The 15,922-nt window shown below is 42.7% G+C and overlaps 1 protein-coding gene across 2 annotated transcripts in view; it reads left to right on the top strand.

Moving 5' to 3' along the window:
- The first annotated feature begins 6,217 nt into the window (after positions 1–6,217).
- The window catches only part of GPR137B (G protein-coupled receptor 137B), a 27,441-nt gene continuing 17,736 nt past the window's right edge, over positions 6,218–15,922 (top strand). Inside the window, exons 1-2 of one of the 2 annotated variants that reach the window (XM_009885930.1) lie at positions 6,218–6,729; positions 15,452–15,501. In XM_009885930.1, coding sequence (XP_009884232.1) covers positions 6,361–6,729; positions 15,452–15,501 — 419 coding nt within the window. In that variant the 5' untranslated portion in view covers positions 6,218–6,360. The remainder of the gene's footprint in view (positions 6,730–15,451; positions 15,502–15,922) is intronic. The other variant, XM_009885932.1, reaches the window with a different exon arrangement.

Raw genomic sequence — 15,922 nt, 5'->3', positions numbered from 1 at the left:
GGCAGGAGTGGCGCTGACCCTCTCTGCTCCGCGTTGTTTGAAGGGAAGGGCCGCGCGGAACCCGCCTCCCTCCATCTCACCGCTCTCTCGCGTCCTGCCTCAGGGTCTGCAGCTGCCTTCGTGCTCCCACCTCCCCCCTCCTGCCGTGGCCCTGCGGCTGAGGGAGAGAGGGGCGTGGGGTCGTGGCGCAGGTTGAGGCCGCTCCCGGCACGGGGTGGCTATGAGCGGGCCTTGCCTGTCCCTTGCTGTTGGCAGATGGGGGTGGAGGGCTCGAGGCGAGGGGTCCCGGACTGGTTTTGCCTCCTTTCTGCTGACGGAGAGGCACCTCGAAGGTGGTGAGGGCACAGCTCAGTCCGGGGGCTGTAGATTATGCCCTTCTGCCCTGCCAGGTATGGGGTCAGCTCTCTCCCCTTCCTCGGCCTGAACCTGGAGCCGCTCAGACCGTCTGTGAGCCCGCTTCCTAACACTGCCCAGTCCTCTGAGCTGCTGTGGGTGTCAGCACCGACTGGAGTAGAGCTGGGATGCTGGAGTTAAAAACCCTCTCCAGGCATTAACCTGAGAGGGATTCAGCAAATTTCAGGAGGTTTGGCTTCCACAGCTGAGTTCTCAGCTGCTTGAGAGAGCAGATAATCAGGGCTGAAGCGGATGATTTCTAACCTGGGGCTTTATTAGCTGTGAGCCAGATGCTTCATATTGTCCAAGTAACAAGCCAAGGGAAGAAATTGAATTAACTCTCTTTACTGGATGTGCCTAAAATCATCCCTATTTAAATGGGGTTTTATTCTTTACTTATCAAGGCTTTTGTGAAGAGGAGATGTGTTCCCTGCCAGGATGTGGTATAGATGATATGAAAATCCAAATACTGGGCCAAGTGATCTTTAGCACTCAAACCCTCCTCCCTCTGTTGTCAGTTGACATCTAGTCCACCTCTCTTTTCTGGTCGGCTCATACCCAGCTGACTGATAAATCTAAGGGAATGCCCACTGAAGGGAAATACCAAACTACTTTAGTTCCTCTTTTATGGGTTTTTCCAGTGGAGGGTGGGGAGGGGTGTAAAGAAGGGGGTAAACCATAAGTCAAAGAAAGCAGAGAAGGCTAGCAAAGGAGAGAATATATTCTACCTGAGCTAACAAGGCTTTAAAGTATCCTTCTGGGTTATGGAGGCATCCAGGAAACTGAAGGCTGCAAAGAATGATTTAAACAGTGAAAAGCAACAAATCCTTTTTAGTGCTTTTTAATCTTAGATTTACAGATTGCTGAGTCTTGTTTTAAACCCCAAGAAACACACAACATGAACAGAAATTTCAGGGTGTTTGAGACTTTCTTACCAGTCTGGAATGCAGACTGCATCTCCAAGCTTGAGTCTGCTACTATTGTGTGTTGTGCAATGGGGAAGTCTGCAGGAGAGCCTGAAATTGACGTATAACCACCCAAATAGAGGCAAAACTCCAAAATGAAACAAAGGCACTGATGTTCTGATGCTTCTTTTTCACAGAATCTGCCTCTTTCCATCTTCTGTTCACTGAGTAACATATTTAATTCTTCTAGAAAATTTTCTTCTGGTCAAGTATTGGCTGAAATTATGAAACCACAGTCTTCTTGCTTTAAAGCTACTTGCATTACTCTGATTAGTTTGTGCGGTGAGTTCCTGCCCTTGATGCATAGGCATTACTTTATTTGAAGCCAATGGAGGCTTTGGCTGCCTTAAGGATTATGGGTTAAGGCCCTACATTTGTACTGTTGTACGCCACTGTATGACCTAAATGAGATTAGAATAATAAATCCTGATTTATTATGAGAGCTTTATTTAGACATGTTTTGAGTATGAGGTCTGTGTCAGGATTAATAGTGAAATCTAACATGCCCAGGCACAGAGAAAGACCAACAATGAAAGGACATTTTTTCCCTTGAGAAAACTGGTTCCCAGCCCTCTGTTTGGCTTTTGCCAGTTGCTCAATGTTGAATGGCACAGAGACGCTGGATCCCAAAGATGGTGACGTAGTCCGTGACTTGGAGATGAGCCCACACCAAGTGACTGACGGAAGTATCCCATCAGCAGTATTTTCCAAGGCTGAGTACTCATGCTTTGCGATGCAGTAGCATTCAAAAAACTTCAAATATAATGTTTTCAGAATCCAAAGACAGATGAGGAATTACAGTTTCAGGATTTACTGGCTAATTCATCCATCATGTTGAGCAGGCACTAGTTTAGGTGCCTGCCCTGTAGTTAAATCAGATTCCTGGACCTGTTCCAAGGGAATGTCCATTCTTTTCATCATCCCGGCCACCATCTCTCATCAGGAAACCTGACATCTTGTCATGTAATGCACAAGATTGCAATGGTCTAAGTATTAGACACAGAAGGTACGTGCTTACACCACACAGTTAAATTTCTCTATTCTAATATCCACATTACTAAAAGCTTCAGTGGCATCTGCCTTTCCAAAAGAAGATTTAAATTGAAATGAGTGAACTGCAAGGATGTGACCTGGTATTTCTGTGGGACACAAAAGGAAGAAAGAAGAAGTGTAAGTGTTGTGACAAATCTGGGTGAATTAAATTATCATGACTTCCACAGTATCTCTACTTTTATCTAATTCAAAGTGTCTTAATACTCCCACTCTCCACCAGCTAGTTTACAGATCTTGTTCAACAGCAGATTTCTGTCCCACTTGTTTTTTGAGTAGAAATAGCAAGAGTTATTTCCTTCAAAATGTTGTCGAGTTTTGTAATCGTAGGCCTCAGGGAGTGTAGAGCAGAAGAAAATGTTGAACCAGAATACCATTTTCTTTCTTTTTCTTTGGTTTGCCTATCTGGCAACCTCTCCTGGTGTGTCTCAGTTGGAGTGGAACTGGATGGACTGGCTTCTCACAATTTTTCAGATAACTTTAGGGAAAAGCGACTTTTGAAGAAGGACAGACTTTAAGGTCTAGCTATGATGCCTTACTTAGTACTTGAGGTTAAAACCATGAGAGCCAGGTATTGTAAGAAACACAATCCAAGAAATCATGAAACCTCAAAAGCATGAAAAACCTCCCAGTATAGCTGAGGACAAACTCTCTGGACTACCACAGTATAAAATCAAAGATTAATATGGTTCAGTATCTAACAAATTCTTACATTACTTTATTTTCTTCACCTCCTAGAAGTGCTCTTTTCTGCAAAACCCTTTCTAATAGACTTTTGGAACTACACAGTAGGTGCAGAGTGCTTTAGCAGACAGTGGTTCGCTAACAGTCTTGCCAGCAGATTCATGAACTGCAAGTGGCATCAAAGATGAGAACTCTAGACCTCTCTGCTCAGGAGCAGGGCAGCAGGTCAACTTGCAGAATTCAGGTACTTTATGTTATCTACTTTTGTTCATTTCAAGTCAAATAGCAGTGGGACAGCCTAGCTAAGCAACTTTTTGAATGCTGGAGCTCCACTCAAGTTTATTCCTTTGGACAATGACCCTTAGAAAACAGTAACACAAACAGATCGCCTGGAATTGCCCAACATCCCTAGACAGCGGCAGGAGTGTACTGAAGACCAAGCAGTGGCTGAACTTCTTAAGCACTGGAGGGTGGCACAGGAAGTTTGGTCTATTAAGAAGTTTCTTGTAATGCTGCAATGCAGAGTTTCCCAACCAACCTTCGCTCACCTACTGGCAAGGACACACGTCTGTGATGCAGTCTGTGCGACCACTGTTCTTTGCTGCTCCTTGGCAACATCTGACCAAGGGAGCAGCAGCTTTCTTTGGCTGTTTACAACAGCCTGCCCAGGAAGCATGAGTGGATCACATCCACAGGGGCTTTAAGGGAAGCCAGCAGTTTGTTGAGTGGAAATGGTTCCTGCTTCTCTGTAGGTTTTCTAGTATAATTCAGGCATGTGGCAGTCTTAAAATCCTGGTGGTTTTGCTGATGGCATGCCAGGGAAGCCTTTACCCTCATTTAGCAGGTTAAAGTCTTATAGCGCAAGCTGTGAAGAGTTGTTATAGGTCACTGATAAAAAGCAATAGAGCGCTTATGGCCACCATGGGTTAATGTTAGCCACAAGCATAATCAGAAAGTTTGTGCTGAGAGCAGAGAGGTGGTGTGTAACCCACTGAATTTATTATCACTGTACTCTGGCCTCTAGATAGTGCATGTGTGCACTGGGGTTGCGGAGACTGAGGGATATATAAGGCAGGCCTATTAGTGGAACTGGGAAAGGCTAGGAAGAGGTTTTGCTTTTCTGCTAGAAGGAAGTATGTATCAATCTAGGGGAGATGTTTTCCTGATCTGGGAGACGGAGCTTTCTGTAGTATGTACTGAAATACATTCTGCTGTATCTATTTTATTTGTTATACGTATTGTCTAAACTCCTGTCCGGGCCCTTTATCTTCCCCCTGTTTGCCTAATGAATGTGATGGCCTGACAGCCATGTACAGATGTACAGACAGCTTCTCTGACAAGCTTGCTTCAGCAACTGCTTAGTTTTCCATGTTCTACTCTGGTATTGACTCAACTTTACTTTTTTTTCTGGGAAATATGCAGGGTCTAGGAGCAGGTGCTAATTTAAAACTAAGTCCAAATTTATTTGTCTAGAAGTCATAAAATGCTCTTTCTGTGCAAGCTATAACATACCTCTGTACATGTACATGATTTTTAGACATCTCTTATCCTCTCCCATCATTCACTGTGTGTTCTGTGTATTTCTATACATAGTCAAATCAACACAGCCACTCGGTGCTGTGTATCACCCTGCTTCTCTGAGCTGTTTATCCAGGATTTCCAAGGCTGACTGCTCCTGTTAAGGGTCTTAAAATTATGTCTAGACACCTTAATAGAAGTGACCTGATTTACAGGAGCACTGAGAACCCACAGATCCCTTTCCAGTCAGTGGGAGCTGAGTTTGCTTAGCACTTTTAAAATCAAACTGCTTATGTTTTAGTATCTAAACATGGATTTTGGAACATAGCTTTAAGTGTTTGGTGTGGGTACTTTTAAGGCAGGATGGGCTTCAATTAGAGATCTTTTTAAAGAACTATCCAAACTGATATATGCTGTATTTATATTAATAAGCACAATTATAATAATTGTCTTTTACAACAAAATAGTAGTTCTGAACTCCTCTTGAAATTAGCACTAATAATGGAAATAATTATTTTAGTTAGTACTCAGTGTCAGAATCAGTATCTGCACACCCTGAACATGGTCTTAGTTCACGACATGGACTCTGTCACTAAAGGAATCTTTTTTCACTGCTCACCAGACATGTGGGGTCCTCCCTGGGGATTGTTCCAGGTAACAAGCGCTTCTCATAATCTGCTTGCTATAAATGGTAGAACAAAACATGGCAGTGCTCCAGCCATAACCGAGGTATCTTTTAAAAACCTTGTTATTTGATGGTATATGACGCTATACATGACCTAGGGATATATGAAGTATTTCCACCACGCTACAAATGTCTAAACCACTCAGTTTCAGTTCTCACTTCTCACCCCTGTGAGTCAAACCCCGCAGCCTGCCATAGCGCCTATTAATTTATAGATTTAATCCCAAGGGCACATCTGCACACTTGTGAGAAGGCGTGTCTGGTCAGCTGTTGCCACAGTGATGGCACAAATAGACAACAACCAAGGAGAAAAGAACCTGTAGCTGCATGTAGGCTTTGGTAAATTTGGGTATTTAGGGGGTTTTATTTGTTCCTGTATACCCCACGTTTGGAAGCCTTGATGTGCCTTTTCTTCCTTTTTAATGGAATGTCTTATGTTAGAAGAAAAAGAAGATACTGAATGTGTTATATTTGCTGTGCAAATTGTGTATTTCCTTATAAACACAAAGGTTTCTGCAATGCAGAGCTGAACTGTTACAGCTTATTACAGTGGTTTGAATTTCATGGGTACTTTAAGGTGCTTAAAATTATTCCTAACGAAATGCAGCTAAATAAAGTACTTGCTAAATAGGAAATGACAAAAAAATCCTACGATGTGGCTGCCACTGGGAAAATGTCAGGTACCTGCTTCTTGTAGAAAATAGAACATTACTTAACTAATTTAAAATCCAGATAATTTTCCTTAGGAAAAAAATCAGCAGTAAACCGTTCAAGAGCTGGTGGATTTCTTTGTTTCCTAAGGATGGTAAAGATTCGTGCACAAACATCAGCAAAGGGCAGCTTTCTGAGCTGTTCCCTGCCAATTGCTGACAAAGGCAGTCCTAATGAATCATTCTGAATTGTGATCATGTGCTACCAGCCCACAGTGAGCTGCCAAAGAGGAAGTGCAGCTTGTTTTCTTTCATTTTCTTGATTCCTATGCTGTAGGAAGATGAAAGGAGAAGGAGGAGGAGGCAACAGCGGCAGCCAAACTTAATAAATAATTCTGACGATTCCTGATATCAAATGGAGGCCCCTGAGTGGGACCCACTGAAAAATGACACCCTTCCGCCGACCCTGACGCCAGCTGTCCCTCCGTATGTGAAGTTGGGCCTGACCATTGTATATACTGTTTTTTATTCACTGCTTTTTGTGTTCATCTATGTCCAGCTCTGGCTGGTCCTTCACTACAGGCACAAGAGGTTCAGTTACCAAACTGTCTTTCTGTTTCTGTGCTTGTTTTGGGCATCTCTTAGGACTGTGCTCTTTTCATTTTACTTCAAAGACTTTGTCACAGCAAATTCTCTCAGCCCCTTCATCTTCTGGCTTCTCTATTGCTTCCCAGTCTGCCTCCAGTTTTTCACCCTGACCCTGATGAATCTTTACTTCACACAGGTAAGCAACAGATATTTGGTTGATTAAATCTGACAGAATGGTAAAGCATTATTTTGTAAGAATCCTGAGAAAAATGTAATTTCCTAATGTACCTTGGCAATGCAAAAAGCAAATTTCAGTTATTTAGTTGGGAGTTTTAACTTTTGATCTGTATGCAAGTGATCAGTGTTACAATGAAACTGGAGCCTGAAGTGATCGTTTCGGGAATGGCAAATAATGTATCTACTGTCTGGTAAATGGGTGTCATTTAATTTAAAGGTTGGGGAAAAAACTGTATAGGAGAGCTTGAAAGCTGGACATCCAAAATGCCATTCTATTGTTATTATTTATTATTGGTTTTGTTGTTAGTAGACTTCATAAACCTCCTAGCTTAGGCAACCTGATCTCTGTGAGCAGTCAGAACTGTAATTTCTAATATTGCTGGCAACCTTCCCCTTCCCCCCATTTTTTTGTATGCTGGATAACATGTTTCTGAGTGAGATTTCTATTCTGTGTATCACAATCAAAACTGTTGATCGAGTCCTGCTGTGGACCTAAATTCCTATAATGATCTGTATTACAAAGAGCAGTGACTCCGGACCCCAGTAAGTGTTAAGTGCTGTACAGAGATACACTCCCTATATCAAGGACGCTGTGATGTAAAGGTAAATTGACTGTATAGTGGGGTGAACGAAATAGTACCTCTGTTTCAGAAAGAGGACTTGAGAGTGTATCTGTGCTACAGACAGCTAAGAAGCCAGATGATTTAGGTTGCACAGCGCTCCGGGTTGCTGCAGTTAGACTTGCTTGGAAGTATTTATCATGAGCTTGGGTATCCTGGCAGGATGGGATATTGGCATGCTGAGGCAAAGAAAGGCTGCTGGGCTTGCCTAAGATCTCACAGGAAGCCTGTGGGAGGGCAGGGACTGGATTCTCTATCTATCTCCTCTATCTCACTACAGTGCCTGGAGCAGGAAGCCAAACCTGCATTCAGATGACCCTTGTCAAAGTCCGCTTTCCCAGCACAGGGGTAGTTGGCCGGGAGAGCACCAGCTAGCCCTGGAGCACCCCCAGCAGTGTTCAGGAGGCTGTGGGTGTTGCTGTATGCCCCACTTGGAATCGGCTCAGTGCCTGGGTCTGGGTGCTTCTGGAGTGCCTACAGTATTTTACAGGGCTCTGTAGTCATCACAGGCCTGTCAATTCTAAAGAGCTTGGCCGGAGAGATCAGGCTGCTTGTGAGAGCTGCCATCCCAGAGCTGGAAAAGCAGCAATGGTAAGCATGACAGCTGTAAGAGGATCACTTGAGTTGTAGAGGGTATTAAATACTTAGAACCACATACAGTTTTGTGCTTAGGTTTACTTTTCTGGATTCAGTGTCTGAAGCACCTGCTAATTCACCCCGCTCCACTCCCTGGGACTTGAGATATATTAAGGGCTTACAGGAACCTTTCATCTGCATGCTACACAACTCCAGCTCAGGCATGTGGTGACCTATGCTTTATCCCATGGCTATTGTGAGGGTCACTTGATAATGGTGCGATTCCCCAGGGGCAGACATCCATCATCACGCAGTCCATCCCTGTCACAGCAGCTAGGACTAAGTCATAGCCCTAGGTCAGATTCTTCCCTCAGACACACACATAGGGCTGCTGTGGAAGTCTGGAGGCAGAATGCAGCATCGTGGCTCTTCGCCAAGAGAAGCTGGGGCTCGCATGAGCACAGAGGGGGCATAGCAGTCTGCACTCTCTGCATTAGAGTGCCAACACTTGGGGGCTTAGGTTCCTTTCGTCTTAGGATGAAAGAGAGCATACCAAATGCATACATGTGCCCTTTTAACTTATTTTTGGCATTGCTGTCTGATATCATTCAGGAAGTACAAATCAGTGGTTGGAAACAGAAAAAATGCTGAAGCTCTTGGTTCTGCCTTTGAGACAATTTCTGCTTTGTCACCATGAGTTCTCATGATCTTCTTCTGAGCCCTTCTGTAAAAGTGTCATAGTTACCTGTCTTGAAGAGCTGTTGTGAGGATTTGGAAACAATATTTGCAAGGCACTTTCAGAGTTTGTAATGCGCATCATAATTTTTCAAGATTGTGGGCCTCTGTAGACAGGCATATTATTAGTATTGTTGTTTGCTTAGAGCTGGTTGCTCCCAGTGAAATCTCATCTCAAGTATCTCCCCAGCTAAAACAAAGCCTTAAGAAATACAAACACAACCATCGTATGAATATAATGTAAGACACAGAATAAGTACACATATTTTTAATTCACTGTTATTAATTTTTTACTTCTAACCATTAAAAGGTGGTTTGGCTTGAAATTCAGCATCTTCTTGAGACTGTATATTTAATGTGCATCTAGCTTTCCACAGTAGGCAAGTAAGAACTAGTGTGAAAGGGGTGGGAAGAGAGAATTTTGTTCTCAGTAATGGCTTAAAACTTCACAGACCTGGTTAGAAACAAATTTTATCCTTTTTTCTCTAGAAGGCAGGCAAGAAGGGTCTGCAGTTGTGTCTCAGTGCATGAAAACCATGCTATTTAACTGGTGCTTAGCTAGAGGGAAAGAAGTAGTCTGTGTATAGTATAGGGACAGAGGACTAGAAGAGACCTCAGTGGGTCTCTGGAATTTGCAGGTCTTTATTATCTGGTGTATGGCACGCAGACATGTGGCACTGCAAGAAAAACTTTTAGACATAAATGTGAAAAGAAAAAGTGATTCAAAGAAATATTGCAAATCCTCCTGGCCAAACAAAAAACTCATTTGGCAAGTGCCTGAGGGCATTTTTCAGAATAATAAGCACCTTTGAACTTGACAGAAAGTTAGCCACAACTATTCTCTTTTTAATAGGTATCCCAAAGCAATGGTGACACAAATTTAGACTGTATTTGTCTAAATGTGTAGCAAGACAAATACGCCATGATGGCATCAGGTTGTTCCCAGACCTGAGCATCACCATTAGCAGATAGAGCAGAAGGAGCTGTAATGTGTTGGGGCAGGCTGCTAAAGTGCGGGACCTGTGGATGAAAGAGAAGTTACAATCAAAATAGTTTTGACTCAGAACAATTCCTGAGGGATCTTTGGAGTAAGAGCCAAATTTAGGGTCCTTTGCTATGGTCTTGATGCCCTGCTTATGGCAGAATAGAAGATAAGGCTGCTGCAGATAAGGCTTATATAATATTAGCTCCTCTCAGAAGTCATACTGCAGAAAATATGTATGATTTCCAATGAGAGCGCTAAATTTATTAGAATTTATTAATCCTGTGTCTGTATTCATTCTCTTCTAAAGAAAGAAAATAATGCGACCTACCCTCTCAGGATAAGCCTCTGTCTACTTAGAAATCATTATAATAAATCTCAAGGGAGAATGAGATCCAGTGGCACTTCCGTAAAACAGTAGCCCATCACCGGTAGATAACTGCGTTGTACCAAGCTGGAGCAGGTCCCTGATCCTGATGCATCAACTGGAGAGCTGAAGTGTGTGTTTCTACCTACAGAGACCAAAAAGCCCATTAGATATGTTTGCCTCACACCTGCAGCTCCCACAGGTTTATTGTGCTGCTTGATAAAGCAAAGTCTGCAAACTGGCAAATAAAGTATTTTCCACATTAAGTGATTCCAGACAGCAAGGATCCCAGGACGCAGGCACTCTTTTATTTATGTCCTTCCTGGCCAAATCTTCCCTGCCCCTCACAAGGGGAGACTAAGATGAATCCTCAGGCTTTACAGTGAGTGCTGTGGGCAAAAGCGAAAAGAGGCTCTGGGAAATAAAATAAGTTGCCTTTTCTGGTGTGTGTGAGGGGTGGGCAGAGAAGGGCTTGCTTCACTTTGTCCTGTTTGCTTCAGGCTTTACATTTCCCTGGGGAACAGGATACAAATGAAGCAGGAGGGAGGCTTACAGGCTCAAAAAACAAGGTCAGGGCCAATGACCGTGAGCTGTAGGGGATGCTGGAAATCCCAGGCCTCCCCTGTGGCCAGGCACAGCAAAACATTTGGTGGGCTGTAGGTCTAATCATCAGGTTGGGAACTTCTCCAGAACCTAGGGAGCGTGGTGCTGAGCTAAAGAACTGTGAGGCTGCATGGGTGGAGAAGGGCTGGTGGGCAGATTTACCTCTCTTTCCTCCTCCCTAACCATCTTCCCTCTTCTCTGGCATCCAGATTGAGAAGCTTACCCTGCCTTCCAGGCAGGGCTGATAAAATCAGGGACTTTCAAATGAAGAGAAATTGTGCAGAGTAAGACAGTTTAGAGGGGAGCTGGCCATGCTGGAAGTGCCTGGCAGGGCGGGGTAAAACCAGCACAAGGCTTTCGGAGAGTTTACATTTATCTCAGTGGAACTGGGGTATGTCTTAGCTCTGGGAAGAAAATTAAGAGAACTTCTCCTGCTCAAATTACTGGAGATAGCTTTTCAAAAGTAATACCACCAGTGAGAGAACAGAGAGGGCTTTTTATTTAGGAGAAATCCTTATTTTTTGGTAGAAATGAATACACCATATTTTATAAAGCTTGTTATTAATTTAAAGCATGCTTTAGATGTACATAGAACTACACAAGAGTCTAACTACGGATAGTAAAGCGTCAGCAAATATGTTTAGCTTAAGATGTTGCCCTCAGTATTGGATCTATAGGAGACAAATTGCAACTGCAGACTGGCTGGCTGCTGGCATCTGATATGAAGAATGAGGTAATTTGACTTGGAAAATAATTTGATAGGAAAGCTATACACGCAAGTTTACCATGGCTGCCAGCCCCACAATGGTCCCTATCCTTTCAGGACTATTTTTACTAATTTACACAAGGCTGAGTATGGTAGTGAGTCATGTTGCCCGTGTCTGTAAGCCCTACAAACTGTAGAATTTAGAGCAGAGGGAAAATTTGCATATTTTGGGGAATCTGATACAAATGAAAGAATGAATATGGGAGAAAGAGAGAAAGGGGAAAGTGGACCTAGGACTGGAAGATACACAGCAGAGGAAAGGTGTACATATTGATGGTGAGGGACTCCAGGCTTGCATGAGATGGTGGCATATTTTCAGAGTGCAAAGAGAAGTTTGCATGAAGTGTGACAGAGGAAGAGAGGGGCCACGGTGAAAGGAACTGGGAAGGAAAAGTACACGCTCTATCTCTTATAGGGTTTTTGAAATGAGAACTGGTAAATAAAGCTGAACTTCATTCCTGTGCAGAGGGCCAGCTTGAGACATATGCAAGCACTTAACACATACCTGAGGCTTTTTGGTAAGCTGAGCTGGGGCTCCTGTAAAATTGAATTGATCAGCTAGCGCTAGATGTATACTGGAGGTTTGTGCCAGCTGTCACGTCAGTTCAGCTAAATCAGAGCATGGACTGAAAATTGCTCCAGTGAGATTTTCTTTTTTGCCTGGGAATACGTGCCTTGGCTTTGGCACCTGTTTCATTGATACTTGCAGGGCCAGAGTGGCTCCTGATTTAACTTTCTTAACCATAGCTGGAACCCTGCAGCAGCCTGGCCCTGCGTGCCTTCTCTGCTCCCCAGCAGGTCTGCAGAACTCTTTGCAGTGGAGCTGCTGATGGACTCCCATGCCATCCTCACTGCTCCTCTGCTGGTAAAATGTCTTTAGGGTCAGCTGTTTACATCAGTTCCTGCAACAGAAATTTTCCCTGGCTGTACGCAGGGCTTTTTGGAGTCTTTTTGTACTGCTGCAGTTTTATAAGCCAGACGTACACCTCAGGGGAGTGGAGGAGGGAGTGTGAGAATCTCATTTGAGGTTTCCAGTCCTTCGGCAAAAACAAGGAGTCAAAACAGGATATTTTTCCTTTAAAGAACAAGCAAAAGGGGAAATACTTTTAAGAAGAAAAAATAACCCTTTAGACATTAGAAAATTAGCGAGGAATTTCACTGAATTTCTGTGTTGCTCTTCATCTGGGGGCTCTCTGAAAGGTCTTTTTAAAAAAGTCTGCCTTCTGCTTGCTGTTTAGTCTATTCTTAGGAATAGTCTGGTTTGCTCTGGTTTGCTGGAAGACTTGCTTAGATGACTCAGATATTGACTGGAAGCTTTCTCAACACTTGCGGGGAGGGGCCATTGAGCAACCAGTCTCTTGAGCTAAATGTTAAAAGCAAAAAGCTGCACCCACGCATGTAAGGTATATTGAGATCAGCTTCTGACATCCTTACTCCCACTGAACAGCCCTTTATTCTGTGACAATCACATTGCTTCCAGCAAGGCTACTCATGAGCTAAGGCCCCATCAGTGTTTAAGCAGAGCTGGCAGAACTTGGTTGCCTGTATTTCTGTGAATTTGTAAGAGTGTCCATGCCTTATAGAGTAGCTTTCATTCTATGTAGCATCCATTTTTTATGCAGTGTTCATTTTCTTTCTTAATGGTCATTTTGCTCTGATAAACTTCAGAAACATTTATCAGCGGGGAGAGGCCCACCAAATGTAGAATCATAATAACAGCTGTTTTGGCAATCTTGCGTTTGGAGATCCTGCTGGATGTGCAGCAGGAAAGTCATGTTTGGTTTTAGCGAAATTATTTGTGGAGCTTTTGTTAGGTTGGGCAGCCTTGGGCTGTTTTATGTGACAGAAGTGCTCTGTGCCATTATAGGGGTGAGTGGGTCCTTTTTAGGGAACTACAGGAGATGGTATTCAGGAACTTGTGAATTTTCTAGGTTTTGTGGACCCAGCACAACTCATTGCCCACTGCAAATTGCTTGTCTTTAGTAGTTCTTTGCACAGGCTCTGAACACTTCTGTTCAGTGCTACTCCTGAAAGTTGTCAAAATTAACGGTACGATACATGTGAGTCAGTGCTACTCAGAACAGGTGAGGATTGTGGAATGGCCCTAGAGACAAGTTTTACTTGTTTAGTTTCATTGAGGTCAGGAATCTTTTCCTTCCCGCTTGCCCACAGTGTCTTCCAGAATAAGGAGAGTAGGCAACTAGTCTAGTACAAAAAGCATACAGGAAGTATTTTGAACCCCATCTCTTCTCTAAAAATTGACAGCCCCTCTTTCTGTACCACCCAAAGAGGGAAGATTCACAAGCCCCTTGTATCTTTCCTTTCAGTAGCCAGTAAGTAGAACAACATAAAACTTCTTCCTGAACTCTTGTGAGAATTCATGATCCAGGAATTTGGAGAATGAATCACAAAAATCTTTCATAAGGGATACTGCCAGAGATGTTAACGATTTGAAAACAGTATCAATGGTTGCAGAGTATTTTTAGAGATTTTTTTCCCCAACTTTTCAATTTTATTCTCAGCTCTTATTTTGCTAGGGCCTGCTGAAAAGCTCAGTCTTCTCTGCTGCTTCTGCCAGTGCTAAGCAGCCTGATGCGTCAGAAAAATAATTTCCATGTCCAGGCAGCTGTTTATGGTGAATAGGAGTTAAATGACAAGTTGTTCCAGGAGTGCTGGAACAAGTGAAGCCTGATTTTCTCCAGATCTATGTCTCATGCTTGACTTTGAGCTGTTTCTATAACTGGGGCGTTTCTTATGAGACTTTGTTGTGCAGACTCTTTCATATTGGGTGATGTGTAGGATCATTATGCAGGGTTCTCCTCGCAGAGGTCACATATCAGATGCATTTATAGGGTTCATTACTTCTGTTGGGTCACTAATTTTTAGGAGGGTGATAAAGGATCATGCCTTTGATGCTTCAAGTATTTTTCCATCAGTGCTCTGACTGGAGTATGTTAAGATTAGTGGGGGGACAGATAAACAGATTGACAGGCAGACACATGCCTGCACATACATGTGCAATCATGTAAGTCCTGTTTCCTTGGGAAAGCATGATAATCGTAGCAAATATTAGGCAAGCTATACTAAAGGGCATGCAAAACCAAGTGAAATGGATAAGGCAGGATAACTTGAGGAGAAAACAATTAGGAAATAACCCAGAATAAGTCATACAGCATGTTTTTTTGTAATACTAGCAATCAATGTGCTTCAGTGTTGGTTTAAATCAACATTTGTAAACTGAGTGTGTTTGGAAACCATGTTAGCTTATGAAAATGCAGTGATGCTTCCCTGTAATTTTCTTTAATAAATAAGATATAAAATATGCTAATATATTTTTGTAGAATTTCTGATGGTGGCTAAACACCTGTGACTGATGTTACCTAGCTACATTGCAGAAAACCTGTCAGTATTTTGTCTTTTCTGTTACATCAAAGTAACTACTGGGCCTGAGATATCTCTCTGTAAAAATTCATATTGTTGTATAGTGAACTGACAGTCCACATAAGCCAAATATACCTCAGAGTAAAACAATATGAGTTTGGTTCTCAATGGCATCTTTTTGGTAACGTAACATGGATACAAACACATATATCCAATTTCAGGCCAGGGTACTATGACAGGCTCTTCATGGGAATAGAGCATCTGACCCAATATGCCAGTAGGAGCTGGTCTACGTGAGAGACATGTACTGTTAGGCCATGTAAGAGCCTAATAATTACTTGTGTCTACGATTATACTGGCATTGGTCCTGTTGTGAATACTGGTATAAAGGACCTTATTCCCAAGCCAGAGTAAGTAAAAATAATGGTGTAGGCAATTTGTATACAAGTACATTGTGATCACCTGATGAGTGGTTTTAATACTTTGCTTAGAGCTTGACTACCATGGATAAGCAATAAATGCAAATCTATTATGTAATGAAACCTATCATTACATTTCTTGTGACCTGTGAGACAGGATTCCTGCGGATCACAGTGTCTTTCTTTACTTAAATGTACCCTACGTTTGATGCAGTATTTTTCTGTTTTGCAGGTGATTTTCAAAGCTAAGTCAAAATACTCCCCAGAGCTACTGAAATACAGGTAAGAACTACGTACACATTTAATGCGCTCAAGAATAGAAGCCATACTCTTTGAGAAACACTACATCTTTGATAATTTGTGACACTCAGCTATTTGTGTTTATATACCAGTGTTTTATGATGATGGTTCTGAGGCCAGCTTCTTCCTATGACATTTAGAAATCTTTGTAATTTCCCAACACAAACACTATTTTTAGACATATTGGCAAGTATTTCAAATGCAAGCAGAAAACACTCAACCTGGTGATAGGTTTACAGGCTCTTAACATTTGTATTGCTAGGTGCATTCAGATCCAGTGCTTTGGTAAAGGTAGCAGAGTGATGTATTTGTTTTGACAGGAATGAGTGGGACTGGGTATGTATTAATCTGTGAGGTCAGTGGTGATAAAGACTCAAAAGTTTTGGGAAGATGAGAGAAGAGT

This window comes from Charadrius vociferus, unplaced genomic scaffold (assembly GCF_000708025.1).
Source record: "Charadrius vociferus isolate BGI_N301 unplaced genomic scaffold, ASM70802v2 scaffold435, whole genome shotgun sequence".
Classification (NCBI taxonomy): domain Eukaryota; kingdom Metazoa; phylum Chordata; class Aves; order Charadriiformes; family Charadriidae; genus Charadrius; species Charadrius vociferus.
The sequence above is the reverse complement of the archived record's forward strand: the minus strand, read 5'-3'. Positions and strand labels throughout refer to the sequence as shown.